The sequence below is a fragment of the Podarcis tiliguerta genome (genome assembly GCF_965153285.1).
Source record: "Podarcis tiliguerta genome assembly, chromosome: 5".
Classification (NCBI taxonomy): domain Eukaryota; kingdom Metazoa; phylum Chordata; class Lepidosauria; order Squamata; family Lacertidae; genus Podarcis; species Podarcis tiliguerta.
The window spans coordinates 96,923,469-96,942,759 of record NC_139538.1 but is presented as its reverse complement, the minus strand read 5'-3'; the positions used below and the strand labels follow the sequence as shown (position 1 = coordinate 96,942,759).

The 19,291-nt window shown below is 41.0% G+C and overlaps 1 protein-coding gene across 1 annotated transcript in view; it reads right to left on the bottom strand.

Moving 5' to 3' along the window:
• The window catches only part of TTC38 (tetratricopeptide repeat domain 38), an 84,672-nt gene that overhangs the window by 42,408 nt on the left and 22,973 nt on the right, over positions 1–19,291 (bottom strand). Inside the window, exon 2 of the mRNA XM_083440808.1 lies at positions 10,827–10,913. Coding sequence (XP_083296934.1) covers positions 10,827–10,913 — 87 coding nt within the window. The remainder of the gene's footprint in view (positions 1–10,826; positions 10,914–19,291) is intronic.

The following is a 19,291-nucleotide window of genomic DNA, read 5'->3' as shown; positions in this document are numbered from 1 at the left end:
AAAATGACCTGGTAGCAATCATAGCTGGTGGTTTGTTCCGGACAGTTGGTGTTTCTGATCATTGGACTTTGGATGCATCTGCTTCTTCTGATCCTTATTCAGCCAACCCCCTTGAAGGAATCACCTTTAATTGGTATTGCACCAAACGGGAATTGGACTATTCAACAATGAGGTTGAGCCCAGAGGGAAAATGCTGTCCAAATCAAGTAGATATACGCTGGACACATTCAAGTGCTCCAGTTCAAAAAGTAGAACCTAATACATTTCAGGCAAACACAAAATATTATTTTATTCTAGTAATTCTGAAGCAGCACAAATCAGCCCATGCATTCCAAACAGTTCATGTGCTGCCTGGTTCGGTACCAATACTGGATGCCACTTGTTTAGAAAATTGTGGGAAAACCATCAAAGTAACAGAGCGATTCATTCTGTCCGCAAGATGTCTAAATTGTGCAAAAACTAGTCAAACAGTCTACCTTTGGTCACTTCTTTCAGCAGACTTTAAGGAAATACATTTTGATTGGGCTTCCAAAACTACAACTGGGAGATCAAAGCCATACATGCATATAAATTCATTGGCATTCAGATACATGGAAGACAAATTCTATACTCTTAGCCTGAAAGTAAGCACAAAGGGGAAACAATCAGCTGTTTATAGGCATTCATTTTATGTTAGCTCTCCACCTCGGACTGGAAAATGTATCATTTATCCAAGGGAAGGCATAGCATTCCATACAAAATTCATTGTCCAGTGTACTGGATTTGAAGAAAAAAATGGACCTCTTACATACAAAGTGATAGCACATTCAGATCTAACAAGAATGACTGCAATATCTTCTGTGCAAAATAATACATTTGGAATAATAGTGTATATTGGTCATCAGCAAAAAACCCCTCCGTCATTTCTTCCTGCTGGTATTCCATCTAAAAAGTATGCCTTGGGCATATATGTTCAAGTATATGATGCCTATGGAGTATTTTCTGAAGTAACTTTGGAAGCAAATGTTTATGATCCAAGAAGTAAACCAACTGTTCTTCTCCATGAACTGTATGGTTTAATCAGTGGGCAAAGTGGCCCTATGTCCTTTTTCCTTGAAACTAAAGATTACTTTAATATAGGCTTTCTTACCTATATGGTGGCCTCTGTATTAAATAATATTGAGACTCTGCCAACCAGTCAAGGCTCTAAAACTGATATGCGGGAAACCCTCCTTAATGTGTCTGCAGTGATTCCTTTGACTGAAATACAGATGATAGCCCAAACGGTCTCAAGTATTTGTCAAGTGACACAGGATGCTAATGAAGTTAATAGGAAAGCACAACTGTTTGCGGTCAGAACACTAAAAGAGGCCACTGAAGCTCTCAAAAGGCTCAGGGACAAAGATCTAGGGTCACAGGAAGCAGAAGTCCTTGGCAATGGTATATTTACTGGCTTGTCCAATGTGTTGAGTGCTTCTCTCTTAAACCATAGAAATGTCAATGTCAATGCAATTAAAGAAATAATTTCTGTGACAGGAATATTAGCTGACCTCATCTTACAAGGTAAAGTCCCTGGGGAACATGAAACTAATATGGAAGCTAAAAACTGGTCAATTCACTTATGGAAAGGTGAAAAGTGGGAGGTTTCTAGGACTTTCTCTAAGGGAAGACAATGCAAGAACTACTTTTATCCTCAGCTGAAGCAGGAGAACCACATTGAGTTACCAGCAGATGCTGTGGTTTCCACAATTCATTATGTGTTTGAAGAGAATCCCTTCCCTTGGGTGGCAGATGCAGCAGATATTCATACAGCGGTGACTGGATTCAAAATGGTAGGAGTCAAAGCTAATGGTGATATCTTGGGGGTTACCCCTGCGGTGGTGGAAGTTATCATGGCAAGGAAAAATAAGGACTTTGCAACATTTAATCTGACAATTGGGCCAGATAAAAAGCTTTCCAAAACAACTGGTGGATTTAGTATTGAAGTCAAAGGAAACTTCAAGTATGTATTTATCCAGATTTTGTGCAATATGGAAGTTACTTTCAACATATCAATCTATCTGGGACTCAATGTCAGCCATTCTCCACTAGCTTCTTATATTGTTTTCCATGACAAACCTCCAGCACCACGTGAAATGAATCCTGGCATCACTAACTGTGCATTTAAGGCTGTGCGCATACTTTGTCTTCCTCAGTCATTGCTTCAGTCTTCACTCCAAGGCAATAAAGCAAGCAAGTGGAACATTTCAGTTGTACTACAATCACACCCAATTGTGAGAGGACAAACCAGAAAGATTGTCCGCATTGCTGTTTATACACCCAATTGTCTAGGTATGGATGGCATTCAGAAACAGTGGAAAGAAGGATTGTGCCGTCTGGGCTCTCAGACCACCTGGTCCAAGATACACTGCATCTGTGAAGCAAAAGCCCACAGCACAACAAGAAGTAGACGCCGATCACCAGAGGCTTCTCATGCTGTCAGATTTGTAGCTGGCAGCTTCATTTTGTACCCTAATCCTTTGGATATAAACAAGGTCCTCTCAGCAGACTTTGACACAAACCCAGTGACAATGCTGGCTGTGTTTTTCATTTTTTCAGCCTACATCTTGTGTACTACCTGGGCCATGATCAAAGATAAAGCTGATTTGAAAAGAAAAAACAAAATACTAGTTTTACCTGACAATGACCCCTACCATAAAGTGCGCTATGTGGTCACTGTATACACAGGAAGTCGCTTGGGATCAGGAACCACAGCAGATGTTTTTCTTGAATTGATAGGTAAAAATGGCGTCAGTGATGTGCATCACTTGAAACACCCACAGTTTCCAACTCTCTTTCGTGCAGCTGTTGACACATTTCTCCTAACTACTAAATATGATTTAGGGGATCTTCTTTCTCTTCATGTCTGGCACAATACAGGGGGTTCCTCCCCTAACTGGTTCTTAAGCAGAATCAAAGTACAAAATATGCACACTAAAAAATATTGGCTGTTTATATGTAGAAACTGGTTAGGTCTTGGCAAGGCTGATGGCAAAATAGAACGGACAGTTGTTGCTAAAAACCTAAAATCAAGCTTAGATAAAATGGATTACTTCTGGATAAGCTTTGCCAAGGACTTGGAAGACAATCATATATGGCTCTCAATATTTTCTCAGGTTGTCACCGGTTCTTTCACAAGGGTACAAAGGGTATCTTGTTGCTTAGTAATCATGCTGTGTAATTTGCTATTCAACATCATGTTCTTCAGTGGTGCAGATGATCGGGAGATTCTTTCAGTGCAACTACGGTATCTGAAATCCATGTATATTGGATTTGTGAGCGCTTTGTTTTCTATTCCTTTACAACTGACCATACAAATCTTGTTTACATATTCCGAGGAGAAGCCTTTGCTGCATAACACGAGAAATGGGTCAAAAAGAAGCCCCTCTCTTATGCCTGAAACCCTTGAGAAAGAAGGCGAATCAGCAGATTCAAATGGGAAAGACCAGCATCTGCCATTACCAGAAAGCAATGCTAGCAACAATAATGCAACAGACAAGGACACAAGTACTACTTTCGAAAAAGAGGAGCAGCTGCACCCAGAGTTCATGTTCTTTAATAAAAAGCCACGCTTTTCATGGTGGTGCAGATATGTCTCTTGGACACTGGTCTTTCTCATCTCTGGAGTTTCTTCTTCTTTCATTATATTATATGGTTTGACCTATGGCTATACAACATCAATGGAGTGGTTTATAGCATCCATGACATCATTTTTTGAGAGTGTGTTTTTGCTGCAAACCATGAAGTTGTCTCTCATATCTGCTATGAGTACTATAAGTCTCAAATACTGTAAAAACATCCCCTGGATAAGCACAGAACAGTACCAGAATATGAAGCTGATCCAATCAAGTGTGGATGAGAAAGATCTGAGAAAGATTCACCATGATCTTTCCAAACTTAGACACAGCAAGGAATACGAACCTTTAACAGAGGATGAAGTCATAGTTTTGAGGAAAAGAGTGAGGGCTCAACACTTAGCATTTGTGTTTGTAAAGGACATCGTAATTCACCTTGTCTATTCATCCTGTGTTTTCATTGCTGCATTTTCCGCAGAACCCACCACCACTTTTTATTACAATAAAGCTATATATAATCAATTCTCGTTTGGTTTATCAGATGTAAATAAGCTGGAGCATATTTACACGTGGACGAGCAATGTCTTCCTGCCCTTAATACACAATGACTACCACCCTACCTATGTTTCAGAATCTTGGTCTAAAATTCTTGGTTTGCCCAGAATGAGGCAAGTAAGAGCGAAGAATACTGAAAAGGAATGTTTCCCTGCTCACAACTTTGTGCAAGGTCATATGATTAGAGAAAGCCACTGCCGCTATAAATATAACAGTGATCCAGAAGATCAAAGTAACTATCTTGGGTCATGGACAATCCCAACCGATCAACCAACTTCCAAGCACTCCAGCAGTTTTCAAGGATTTACATACCAGTCAGACATTGACCAATGGGAATATAAATCATATGGTGTTGTAGATTCATACGGGCCTGGAGGATATTCCTTTTATTTTTTTCCTGGAGAGCAACGAACCAATACAACAATGAGGATGGATGATCTGCAAAGAAACAACTGGCTTGATAATCGGACCTGGGCAGTGATTTTTGAGTTAACAACTTTTAATCCAGATGTGGATCTATTCTGCAGCATTTCTATTGTATTTGAGACTACTGATGTAGGTGTCGTTAATTCAAGTTTGGTAGTTCATTCTTACAAACTCTCTATTTTCCAGTATGAACCCACCTCTAAGAGGGTTGTGTATGGAGTTATAGTGTATATTCTTGCCTTTTATCTTGCTGATGAATTTAACATGTTACGTCAAGAAAGGATAGGTTATCTTCAAACAGCAACTAACGTAAATAACTTTGCAATAAAGACAACCTCTATGTTTTTTCTGTTGTTAATTGCACTGAAATTTAAGTTGGCATTTACATTGTTGGAATTTCATCTACTTAATCCAGAACAATTTGTTCCCTTCCATGTAGTTTCCCAAATCGATCAACTCTACATGATGATTTCAGGTTTTTTGGTCTTCCTTCTGATTTTGAAACCATACCGATATTTCAGATTCCTGTACAATGTGCGCCTTGCAGAAAAAACTATGTCAGTAGCTTTTCCTGAGTTTGTTAATTTGACTCTGTTTGCGGCCGTATACTTTTCTGTATTCACATCATTTGGGTACCTAACATTTGGCCAAAGTGAGTGGAGTTTTCATACTTGGATTCTTGCCCTCCAGACTGTAGTTTCATATTGTTTTGGAGCAGTTAAACTGGCTAGTTTTAAATCCAACCTGTGGCTAGGGATATTTTTTCAGGCTTCATGTTTGTTTACAATGATGTTTATTTTCATCAATTTATGGAGAGCCCTAATAATCTCTACTTATAGCTCAATGAAACAACCTACTTATGAACAACATTCTGATGAAGCAGAAGCAATAAACTTTGTGGTTCTGAAGATCCAAAGTATTTGGTTTTCCATCACCCGTCAGACACCACCCACAAGTGACAGTGATCATGTCAGCACTGTGATATTTGGAAGATCTGTGGTCAAGGATGACTACGTGTGCGGCTTGAGAAGCAGGGAAGTAAATGGCAAGAAAATTGTTTATCTTTCTGTTTGAGAAAGACAGAGTAAACGGTGAATAAATTGCATAATATTTCTATCCCAAGCTGATCTCCACAGTTTCCGTTCTCTTCCTTCATAATTATTTCCACTTCAGATGGTTATCTCATAATTTAAAATTGATTCTCCTTGGGTTTCAAGTACGTATGAACTCTTATACAAAATTAGGAAAAAGATATTTAGTTCAATGTCCTTTAATAGACCAGTCATCCCAAGCAGAGCCTGCAGGGGTGGGTCAGATGCCATGTGCCAAGGGGGGGGGGGGCGAGGCTAAGCTCACCTTTTCCACTCACTCACTCTCTCTCTCTCTCTCACACACACACACATATACACGCACAGCTTTTGTCCACTCAGAAGGTCTGTCTGTCTGTCTGTCGATCATATCACACTCCTGCACTCAGCCCCACATGCATAAAGATACACACACAGGCTATGTACACAAGGCATTTTAAAGTGGATTTGATCTATCCAATATTTGCATTTTTTAAGGATTCTCCAAATGAGATTGTCCTCATCCAAGTGGCAAACTGCACTTTACCCCCCTTTAATTTGAATTCTTCCAATCTGTGGGAAATGTGGTAAGGAAAAAAAATCCAGCATAGAATCAAATGTTACCCAACTGGTTGTACTGTAGCACATTGTATGGGTAGGTTTTTAAAACATGTTCAGGGATGTTTGGGTGGGTGCCATTTTATCACCACACTCCCCTACTTTCATTGGTGAGGCATTCCTGGTGAGCTGCTGGTGAGACTGAGCACAGGATCACACTTTTTAAAAAAGACAACTGGTTATTTTGTTCCAAGTCTGGCATATCAGAAAACTTGTATCTCATAAACGAATGAATGGCTAAATGCACAGTCAAACAAATACTTGTGCACATGCCCACAAGGGACCTTGGGTTTGCAGAACTCTCAGAGGATTTTGTTGTTGTTGCCATCTGTCTGTCTGAAGAGACAGTGGAGTGTGCCTCTGGGGGCAAAGTCAAACTGTTGAAGAATCGCAGCATTTGCTCATAACTGCTGCCTCCCATGTTTTGCTGCATCAACAGCACCAAAGTGGCTTGAGCAGTGCATATGGAGGTCCTGGGCTGCCCAGACAAGACCCCCTTCTCGGCCTCAGTGATATGGTCCAAAAGAAAGCAGAGCAATGCGTTTAGCACCAGCTTGGCTGCAGGAGTTGCTGAAAGGAGGTATACAAGGTGCCATCCAACCATCTTAGGAACTTCACTCCTAGTTCGTGAAGGGTTTATTCCTTAGCCTTTTCTTCCCCATAAGATATTCTGCAAAGCAGCGGTTGTTTACGATCAGTTTTCCTTCTCCCAGATGGGCTATCTTCCTTGGTTGACCAGCCTCACACTTCCCTCTATAGCATGTGCAGAAGCTGCCTTCTTGACTATTGGACCCACAATTGGTCTCGTCTGCTCAATCTGCCGGAGCCTGTCTTGGCATGCAGGTGAGGCCCATAGGCTACCCGCACCTGGTTTAGCTGGCAGTCAGGCTGTTTCCCGGGGTGTGGACGCTGTCACATGCTGACAGCTTCTAAGAGCCACAGAGTGGGGACCAAGGGAGGACAAACTACCCCAGAAGGAGCACAACATGCCCCCCACTAGAGGCACTGTTTTTCACCTAACATCCCATAGAACCCTCTGGGAGGATAGGAAGTAGTAATTGAGGGGATGGGGAGACAAACAGTGTGAATACATTCCATCAAGCGCTACCCACTAGTGTGGATTGGAAATATTGAGATAGAGTTCAACTGAAGGCATGCACAAAAGTGCACATGGGAAAATCGGATCTGTGTATGTGCTTTAATACTCTGTTATGTACATAGCCATAGTCTGTCGCGTGTGCACTCACCCTAAGTGCACCAGGATTGTGAGGTTTAAACCTCCACTTGCACCTCTCCACTGCCATACCCTCCAACACTTCCTCACCCAAATCTGGGGCATCCCCTTCCCCGCATCATGCTGTCCCCCTGTCCCCACATCACCTCAGCCTCCTCAGCCTCTTTGCGGTCTCCTTGGCCTCACCGTGGCTGCCGGAAGTGGTGCATGCATTTCCAGAAGTGTGCTTCTAGATGTGCTGTGCCCGCTTCCGGGAGTGCAGTGGAGGCCGCCATGGAGGCCGCGGCAGCTATCATGGCTGCCACATTGGAGGAGGCAGCAGCAAGACAGCGGAAGCAAGACACCCTTGATTTCAAACAGAAGCCACATTTGCTTCTGTAAATCTCACACTAAATACAGTGGTACCTCGGGTTAAGTACTTAATTCGTTCCAGAGGTCCGTTCTTAACCTGAAACTGTTCTTAACCTGAAGCACCACTTTAGCTAATGGGGCCTCCCGCTGCTGCCGCACGATTTCTGTTCTCATCCTGAAGCAAAGTTCTTAACCCGAGGTAATATTTCTGGGTTAGCGGAGTTTGTAACCTGAAGCGTATGTACCCTGAAGCGTATGTAACCCGAGGTACCACTTTAACTCTGTACAGTATATAGTTTACAAAAACTCGTTAATAGTAATATACAGATTCATGAAACAGAGATTGAAATCTGGGTACCTCGTTGTTGGAGTGTCATTGGAAGTGCACCAACACAAGTCTACACACAGAGAGTTTCTCTCATGGACTTGAAATGCTATATAGTACTGTTGGAATGCTGTATATTACTGTTAATGAGTTTTTGTAAACTATATGCAGAGTTGTTTAGTTTGTGGTTTCTCTCTATGTATTCCTTGGGCTTCTGTAAATCTGGCCTATCCCAGACAAAGCTGGACTGTTGGGTGGTATGCAGCTGATTTGTGCTGGAAGATTCTGATGGTCCTGTGTGAGCTTCTGATTTACCAAGGCAGCCCACTCCTAGACTGCAGGAAGGCCATTGTATCTCCAATTGTAAAGAAATGGCAAAATAAAGTAATGATTTCATTAGACCACTTAGAGGATGCCTTTAACACACAGGACTGGTTTTTGTTGACTCCCCCCTCTCCCCTACATCCCCAACACTCTTATTTTATCTTATAGGTCGCAAATTACAATGGCCTTTGGTGAGTTAGGATATGAGCTCTTTATTTTAGTGTATTTGTAAGCCATTTGTTCTGTATTTTAATTCCTTATTTTTGAGATTTCATTGTAGGCTGTCCTTTTTTGTAATTTTTTTGAATTCCATTCCTGTGGAAAGCTGAGGTATACATGTTTTAAATATCACCATTTTTACCACTTACTCATTCTAATAGTGACCTCTAATAGTATCATTAATGTGCATGACATAAATTCAGCTTGAAGGAGGGGGAGGTGAAGGGGAAAAGGAGAAGTTATTTAGGCTAAATTTCTGTGTGATGAGTTGTGTACTCAGTGGTTCTGCCAAAGACTCCATAGGAAGAGTTGGCTTGAAAGAAAAGAGAGGCACCTTTACCCAAAAGCCAACAGGTAGCAGTTGTAATATGTTCCCATCTCTCATGGGGTAATTTACAGAGAAAACTCAAGATCTGGGATTCCCAGTGCTTATGGGATTCATAAGATATAGAGATAAGCATACATGCTCTTTAGATGGAATATAATCATGGGAAATAATCAGTCAGGCTCCAGTTTTATCACAGTCATTGCCTTTTCAAAATTAAAGTCCTACCAAATATTCTCCAGTAAAATTGTAATAGATACATCTGGGCAACGTGGCAATAACACGGGTTTATACAAATCCAGGGTAATGTGATATGTGAGGACTATGAAGAGGAGTGTGGGATTCAAACACAGAAAAAGACAAGGACTATTGTGGCCATATTGAAAATGGGCATGAGTTGCCTAAGGCAACAGCGGTTCTAGAATCCATGCAGACTTTCTTTTTGTGCTGTTGCTAGGAGATAACTGTTACCACTGAGTCAGGTTTCTTTTTCCTGTCAATGATGAGGTACCTTTTATGTCATGTCTTCCTCTTCTGCTGTTCATGTTGCTTGCAATACCGAGTGGCAGCAGCTCCTCTTGATCTCCTTCCACCACCATTGTTAGTCACTTGTTCAAAGCCAGAAAATCGTGTTTATCAACGTCAAGATAATGAACTCCAGGTTTCATGTCTGTGGGATGAATACATTGAATTGTGCTACTCAAGAGCACGAGGAGTGAATTCTAAAAAGAGAGAGACAGACTTACAACCCGCTCCTCATTGCCACTGGTACCGAGATTCCATCCTGGTAAACAGTACAGATAACTGGCTAGGTGAGTTGGTACTGGGTCAAGGCCTGCCAGGGGAAGGTCCCTATCCACCATGGGCTTATAGTCAGATCACAGTCCAGTGTACATCAACTTTGTGCTCTGCACCCTTGTGCTTTCACCACAACCTGAGCATTGAGGTTACCGGGCAAGATGTCCGGCTTTTCCTGCTCTGGCCACGCACCCTTCCAGTTTTTGAATGGCAGCCAGTGCACCTGGGTTGGTGCGCACGCCTCAAGAGTTCCTCATGGAGCTATCGCTTCAGGAGCCGAGGGGGCAGTCCAGAAGACCTCCTCATTCCCAGCAACCAGCACAGTGAACCACTTCCATTTGCTGGCTACCCTAATGCAGAATTGTACCAGGTCTGCGCATCGTACTATAGCTACCACCTGACAGTGTGCTATCCCCATCGTGGATTCTATACCGCTTCAGTCAGTGTTCAGCATCGACCTCTGATTAGCCTTAGCATAGAATTATATGTGGAGCCTGCCCTGTTGCATGTCTTTAGTGTACGTTCCAAATTGCTGAGCCACCCACATGGGACAACCAGCCTTTCCTGGAGTCTTCTACAGCTCAGCCAAGGAATAGTAGCTTATAAACTATTAAGCACGCATGATACAAGAGAGTGGTCTCACTTCTACAATTACAACCATTTTGCTCTACGCAGCAATTTCTGTGCTGTTCGCAAACCACAAAATTCCAGGGAGAAGGTGGTGGCCAGTGTCTATTTTCGTACTAATGAGAAGATGCCTGAAAAGCTGGCAGGAAAACTTGATTTCTTTAATGAGACTTTGATTTTCAGAGCAAGCACTGGAGCCGCAACTTATCTCACACTCAATCCACAGAAAACTAGAAGAGGCATCTACATTTTTAGCCATACACTGGGATTGTACTATTCTACACAGGAAGACAGCACTGCCACCACCACCAGGAAGGGCTACAGCTCCCACTATATCTTTTACGAGGAGCAGAGCCTCTGTTACCTGATCATTGTTGAATTCATGCAGCTGCAATTGTCCAAGTTCAGCATCCATGTGTATCTGAATCGGAAAGGGACTTTGTTCAGGTCTCTAGGTGAAAAAGATATTGAAGTTCACGTTTTCAATAACAGTTCTCCTGAAGACAGTTTGGTCTCTATTGTGTGGTTTATTCCTGTGCAACATCCACTGCTGCAGTGTGAGTGGACCTTCAACCTTCAACTTTTTGATTCTAGAGGCGAGTACCCAGTTCAGAACTATACTTTCACCTACATAAATCATGTCAAAAATGCAATGCAATTCATTTCTGATTCTTTCTTAACTTTCAACTCTGCCCTCTTCACTGGTTTTGTAGCAAAGGTGAAATGCATTGGAAATGGACTTATGCCAACTATTTTAAAAGCCACAGTCAACACTTATGCTTCAAAGGCCCTCAGATTTAGCATAGCTTGCCATCAAGAACCCTGTTCTATTAAGGAAATTAGTATCCAGAAGCCAGACGCTTCTCAGCGTGTGGTGTATTATACCCAAGGAACAGAGTTTACTCTGGCTGCTGATATACATATCACTTGTCCAGGTCCTAATCAAACAAATGCCATTTGGAACATCTATAAAGTTCCAGATCTGACTACTACACCAGATTGGTCAAAACCTTTTAATCCACCTGGCATTGGAAGAAGAAATTCCACCATATTAAAAGTACCTGGTCCTGTCTTAGATAATGGCTTGTATCTCTTTAATTTTACAATGAATTTAACCTCTTTGGATACATGGAAGAGCATGGAAGGATCTGATTCACTGTTTGTCAAGATTGGATCAGATGCCTTTGTGGCTGTCATTGCTGGAGGCAGTATCCGGACGGTTGGATTTTCTGATGAGTGGATACTTAATGGATCTGCATACTACAATGGTAAGGCAGTCCAACCCTCTAAAGGGCTGTCCTTTACGTGGTATTGCAGCAAACAAAAAACAGACTACACATCAATGACTCTAAGTGAAAACGGGAAATGTCATCCAGATCAGGTAGATTTAAAATGGATAACATGCTCTGTTCCAGTTCAAAGAGTGCAACCTGAAACACTTCAAGGAAATAATGTGTATTATTTTCGCCTGGTGGTTCAAAATGGTAGCAGAATAGCTCAGACGGAACAAATAGTACATGTGGAAGCTCCTCTTGCCATAATCCTAAATGTCACATGTATTGAGAATTGTGGTGAGTCAGTAATTCCAACAGAAAGATTTTGTCTTTCTGGCAAATGCCTAAATTGCAGAAGTGGCAAATCTCTCTATTACTGGTCACTTTACTCAGCACAGTCCAGTGAAATAAATTTTGATTGGTCTTCAAAAAGTGCAACTGGAAGATCCAGTCCATATCTGCATATAAATGCTTATGCATTTGTTTCCATGGCAGAGCAGTCATTTACATTTAGTCTGAAAGTCACCACAAAGGAAGGACAGTCAGCCATCTACAAATATTCTTTTTATGTGAATGGCCCACCTCAGATAGGAAAGTGTGTTATCAATCCAAAGGTAGGCATGGCATTCCTAACAAAATTCATCATTCAGTGCAGTGGATTTGAAGACAAAAATGGACCTCTTACATATAAAGTGATAGCATCATCAAATCAAATCAAAACCAGTGCCGTATCTTCAGTAGAGAATAATGTTTTGGGAATAATAGTGTATGCTGGTCATGAGCCTAAAACTCCTCGTTCTTTTCTTCCAGTTGGTATACCATCTCAGAACTCCACCTTAATCATATATGTTCAAGTGTATGATGCTCTTGGAGCATCTTCTCAGGTAATATTACAAGCAACTGTGTATGAGCAAAGAAAAAATAAGCCAACTCGTGTTGCTCAGCATGATCTACGTGGTTTAATCAGCGGACCAACCGCTCCTATGACAACTTTGCTTGCAGCTAAAGATTACTTTAATATAGGTTATTTTGTATATATGGTGGCCTCTGTATTAAATAATATAGAGACTTTGCCAACCAATCAAGGCTCTAAAACTGATTTGCGACAAATCCTTCTTAATATAACTACGAGGATACCTACAACTGATGTTCTGAAAATAAACCAAGTGATTTTGAGTATTTGTCAGGTAACACATGAAACTACTGAAGTAAACAGGGAATCACAACTGCTTGCAGTCAGAAAACTAAAAGAGGTCAGTGAAGCTCTAAAAAGGCTCAGGGCCAAAGACTTAGGTTCTAAGGAAGCAGAGATCCTTGGCAATGGTATATTTATCGGGTTGTCCAGTGTGCTGAGCGCTTCTCTCTTGAACCATGGAAATGTCAATGCCAATGCAATTAAAGAAACCATTTCAGTGACAGAAATATTAGCAGATCTAGTATTACAAGGTAAAGTCCCTGGGGAGCAAGAAACTAACATGGAGACTGAAATCTGGGCCATGCATTTACGGAAAGATGAGAAATGGGATGTTTCAGGAACTTTCTCTGACAGACAATATTGCAGGAACTGCTTTTATACTGAACTGAAAAAGAGTAATCATGCTGAATTACAGGTAGATGCTGTGGTATCCACTGTTCTTTATGAATTTGACAGAAATCCCTTTCCATGGTTGCTTTATACAGAAGACATTGGAACAATGGTGACTGGATTAAAAATGACAGGAACCAAAGCTAATGGTGACGTAATCAGTATCACACCTCATGTGGTTGAAATGATCATGGCTAGAAAAGAGGAGGCCATCTTTGACTTGACAATAGGACCAGACAAAAATCTCCCTAAAACAACTGGTGGCTTTAGTTTTGAAGTAAAAAGAAGCTCCAAAGATATTTTTATCCAGATTGTGTCTAAAATAAATATTACTTTTCATGTATTTATATACCTAGGCCACAATATCAGCCACCCCCCTGTAGCTGTGTATGCTGCTTCCCATTCCAGTCCTCCTACACCAACTAAAATGGATACTAATGTCACTGATTGTGCAGTTAAGGCTCCATATATCCTTTGTCTTCCTCAGTCATTGCTTTGGTCTCTTTTCCAGAGCAATAGAGCAGACAGACTGAATATCTCTGTTGTGTTACAATCACATCCAATTGTCAGAGACCAAACCACAAAGATAGTTCGCATTGCTCATTTTGCAGCAGCCTGCCTAGACCTGGATGGAATTCAGAACCAGTGGAAAGAAGGGAGTTGCCATCTTGGCCCTCAGACCACCTATTCCAAGATACATTGCATCTGTAAAGCAAAAGAGCGTAGCAGAAGAACAGCCAACCCCAGGCCATCAAGGACTTCAGGACTTGGTATCCAATTTTTGGCTGCCAAAGTACTTTTATTTCCCAATCAAGTTGATATGAAAAGGTTCCTTTTAGCATCGAGTGGCCAAAATCCTGTAACAGGGTTGACAGTTCTTGCTATTTTTATAATCTACATCTCTTTGGCTATCTGGGTCATAAGAAAAGATAAAGCTGGCATCAGGGATCAGGTCATAGATTTGCCAGACAATGATCCCTTTCACGAGGTGAGGTATCTAGTCACAATATACACAGGAAGTCGTTTAAGATCAGGCACCAATGCTGATGTCTTCATTGAACTGATTGGCCAAAATGGGGCCAGTGATGTCCATCATTTAAAACATCCACAGTTCCCAGGGATCTTTCAGGACGGATCCATTGACACCTTTCTCTTAACTACTGAGAGAGACTTAGGAAACATTTGTTCTCTTCATCTCTGGCGCAATAATCATGGCTTTGGTCCTAACTGGTTCTTAAGCCGAATCAAAGTACAAAACATGGATACTAAACAGTCATGGCTATTTATATGTAGGAAATGGTTTGATCCTGGCAGGGATGATTGCCAAATAGAAAGGTCATTTACTGTTACAAATCCCAGTGTACCCTTAAGCAAGACTGATTATTTTTGTATTATGATTAGCAATGACCTGTTCAAGAACCATCTTTGGCTGTCTGTCTTTGTTCATTTAGACGATGACTCTTTCAGCAGATTCCTCAGGCTGACTTGTTGCTTAGCAATACTCTTAAGCTGCCTGATGTTTAACACTCTATTCTTCAACAATATTGATCAACATATTTATTCAGTAGAACTACAGTATTTGAGATCTATAACAATTGGAATAGAAAGTTCTTTGATTTCAGTTCCTGTGCAATTGGTTCTGGTAACCTTGTTTAAGCATTTATCAAAGAAACCTTCAGCCCACAATGCAGCCCAAGCTCACCCAAAAGGAAGGTCCTCCTTTTCATCTGAAAACCTTTGTGAAGAAGGCAATTTAAAAGCTGCTCCACCCTCAGAGATGAAGTCCCAGCAATTCCCCCACAGAGACACCAATTCCAGCAATAATGTTGAAACAGAAAATGAAACAATTTCTGAGAAAATACACAAACCACAGTCTACTTGGTGGGTTCTATACATCAGCTGGATCATTGTGCTTTTTGTATCTGGTGTGCTCTCATTCTTCATTGTACTACTTGGCCAATCCTATTCCACTAAAACCTCTTTTGAGTGGTTAATAGCTTCCATTACCTCATTTTGCCTAACTGTGCTTTTCCTTGAGACCTTTAAGGTAGTTTTTTTTACAGCCTGGAATAGCATTTATCCAAAATACTGCAGAAATATCCCATGGACAAGATACCAAGATCTTACGTTTAATGATAGAACTATCTCTGCAAACGAGATGAAACAGTTACATGATAACCTTGTCAAACTTAGAGCTTCAAAGAAATACCAACCAATTAAAGGCGAAGAGCTTATAATATTGAGGAAGAAAGCAACTATTAAGAGTCTAGGTTATACTTTAGCAAAAAATATGGTCTGTCACTTTGTCTTTTTAGGTTTAATTTTAAAGTATACTCATCCTACAGAAACCACCAGTAGCTTTCACTACAATCGATTTATGCGTAAGAAATTTTCTCTTGGTTTATCTGAAGTAAATAAAGTAGAAGATATTTACAAATGGGTGAAAAATATCCTTCTGCCGTTGATACACAATGACTATCAACCAACCTATATTTCAGAGACCTGGTCCAAAGTCCTCGGGTCGCCCAGAATGAGACAAATAAGAGGTATACATTCTGACAGGGCATGTACCTATTTACATAGCTTTCAAAAAGCATTTCTGACGGATATTCACTGTGTGCACCGATATGGAGGTGACCCAGAAGATCAGGCTGACTACAATGGGTCGTGGTCAGCGCCAGTCAATCGGCCAGCTGCCCACCCCACCAGCTTTTCAGGCTACACTTATGAACAAACCATTGCTGAGTGGGAATATGTGTCTTATGGCGAATTAAGCAGCTACCCATCCAGAGGATACAGCTTTTATTTTTTCACAGGAGAACCACAAATAAATTCAACAGAAAGATTGAAGACTTTGGAAAGGAACACCTGGCTTGATCACAGGACCTGGGTAACTATTATTGAGCTGACCACTTTTAATCCAGATGCAGATCTGTTTTGCAGTATTTCTGTCATATTTGAATTTTCATATGTTGGCCCTCTTGTCAGCAGTGTGTCAGTTCATTCTTATAAGCTCCCACTTTTAGCTGACCAAACCAGTAGTCGAGTTTTCTTATTTTTATGTATTGTAGCTATACTTATATTTTATATTGTGGATGAATATCGCATGCTGCGTCAAGAAAGGCTGAATTATATAAAAACAGCTGCCAATTTAATTAATTTTGGAATTAAGACATTCTGTCTAATTTTTTTGCTGCTGATTCTATTCAGATTTAAGCTTGCTTTTGAGTTAATGCAGTTTTATTTGTATAATCAAGAAGAATTCATTCCCTTCCATGCAGCTGCTCATTTCGATCGAGTTGTCAGAACAATTAAGGCATTATTGGCTTTTTTCCTAGTTATGAAAACATACCGGTATCTCAGGTTTATGTTTGATGTCCGCTTGGCCCAAAAGTCATTGTTTGAGGCTCTTCCTACAATTACTAACTTGTCTATAGGAGGGGCCATTTTTTTTTTGGCATATATGTCAGTTGGGTATTTAGGATTTGGCCAACATGAAGAAAGTTACCGTACTTTGCTTTATTCCTTTACTACTGTGTTATCTTACTGTGCCTTAGCATTCAGGGGTACTGAATTTACAGCTGATAGGTTTCTGGCAGGTCTCTTTTTAACTTCCTTTTTGTTTGTGATGATTTGTGTTATCCTCAATTTATTGCAAGCTATTATGATCTCTGCTTATACGGAGGCAAAGAGATCTATCTATCCAGAACATGCACATGAAGCTGAAATGATGGATTTTGTGATCCAAAAGATCTATAGTGGATGGGTTTTTCTCACCACTGGTACACGGACCACAACACGGACAGTCATGTTTAACAGAATGCTGTATGGAAAACAAAGAAAAAACTATGTGCAACAGTTTAAAAAGGAAGAATAATAATAGAATAATTGATAAATAGCTTACCTTCCAGTTTGAAAAAGAGATTGATAAGAAATTGATTAATTTCTGCCATGTTTTCCTATACATTTCTTATACATTTTCTTGCTATATCATCCAAATACGCAAACTTGCGTTAAGGTGACTTATCAGTCACCTTTCCGTGATCCCATCTCTGATATCTCTAGTGATTTCCATAATTACTGGCAGAAGACTTATCAGTGAACATATACATTCTAAATATACACTGATTCAGTAATTTCAGGAACTTCTCAGCATGCACATGTTTCTGCAGAGGAGGGAGAACCTCTAAAAAGATGGGGAACTGAACAGTTAAATGTGAAATAGATCTTGCTACGCTTGGGGATGTGTTTGGCACACAGCTGCTGAATTGTGGTTATTATCCAGCCTGTATCCCTACCACAAATTTACCTCAACAGCTCCAAAGTTTTCCAAATAAAGATGAGTGATAACCAGAGATAACCAGCAGGCAGGATGCACTGCATATATAGAAACTTTTGATGGTAATGGAATAGAAATGCTTTACACAGCATGCCTTCCTCTCCGAGTTTTAAACTCAAATTTCATCATTTTCCAGGAAGCCAGTTTTCTGTGGCTGCATCCAGGTGTCTTAGAGTAACATTACCTAGTTGTTAACACAAGATAGTTACTCTATGTAGTTAGAAGTGTTTGTTCATACAATTAGTCTACACCTTTTCTTAGGAATTCCACTGTTATTGCACAATATATGTTTGATGTTTAAGAAGTTAAAGTGGGGTGGGGTTTTCTTTTTTAATGAAACCATAGTAAACATCCCTTCAGTGTTAACTTTTCCTGCTCATTTGAATAAATTCTATAGGTTTCACAAAGTTTTGGTCTTTGACAATTCCTCCTTGAATTGTGTTTATTTCTTTAATTTACATAAAATAATAAAACATAATTAAAATAAGGTTGCTTCTACCCATCTGACTGACACACAGTATTGCTCTGGAGAGGAATAGGTGGACTTTGGGCTTTAAAATTTCAGTGGTGCCTTGTGTGGTGCCAAGTGTTGGTGCCCCCACTTTGCCTTCTGTTATTTATCATTGTTGCAGCACCCCCTGCACCCCCTCTTGGCTCAGCACCCAGTGCGAGCAAACGGATTGGGCTCCCCGGGGTCTGCTGTTGGGGCTGTGCCCACTCCCTTCCATTCTGTCCCTGAGGGCTTGGCCGGGTGCTCTTCCTTCCTTCTCCTGCAATGGCAGATGTTTTCATACCCAGTGGCGCAGCGATAGGAGCCATGTGAAGCAGCTGTACTGTGCAGTGATGATAAGATTTGATACCTGATAAGGAGACTTGAATTCAGCCTCCCAAATTTTACAAGTTGCTCTGCTAAAGTATAAATCTACTTAACACTAAGAAAACATAGGTTCAAAAGACAACAGCAAATCACTCCTTTCATGCTTAAGGGAAAATAGGAAGAACCGGTGAGGTTGACATCAATACAGTGGTACCTCGGGTTAAGTACTTAATTCGTTCCGGAGGTCCGTTCTTAACCTGAAACTGTTCTTAACCTGAAGCACCACTTTAGCTAATGGGGCCTCCCGCTGCTGCTGCACAATTTCTGTTCTCATTCTGAAGCAAAGTTTTTAACCCGAGATACTATTTCTGGGTTAGCGGAGTCTGTAACCTGAAGCGTATGGAACCTGAAGCGTATGGAACCCGAGGTACCACTGTACCAGGAATGGTCCTAGAAAAGATAATCAAATGGTCTTTCCATGATTATTTAGAAAAAGATGCTGTGACTACTAAGACCCAGCATGGGTTTCTCAAAAATAAGTCCGGTCAGACAGATCACATTTCCTTTTTTGAAGGAGTTACAAGCTGTCTTTGCATTCAGAGAAAGTTCCTAACTCACCAAGGGTTTGAGATCCATTGCCTACCCTCACCTGTTTGAGCCAGCCAGTTGGGGTGTGTCCTCTGTCACACGCTGGCAGCTTCTAGGAGCCCCAGGTGAGAGCTAAGTGCAGGGTGGCGACACCAGAAGGAGAACAACATGCCCCCCACCAGAGGTACTGCCTCTCCCGTAACACCTTACCCATTACTTTAGCTGC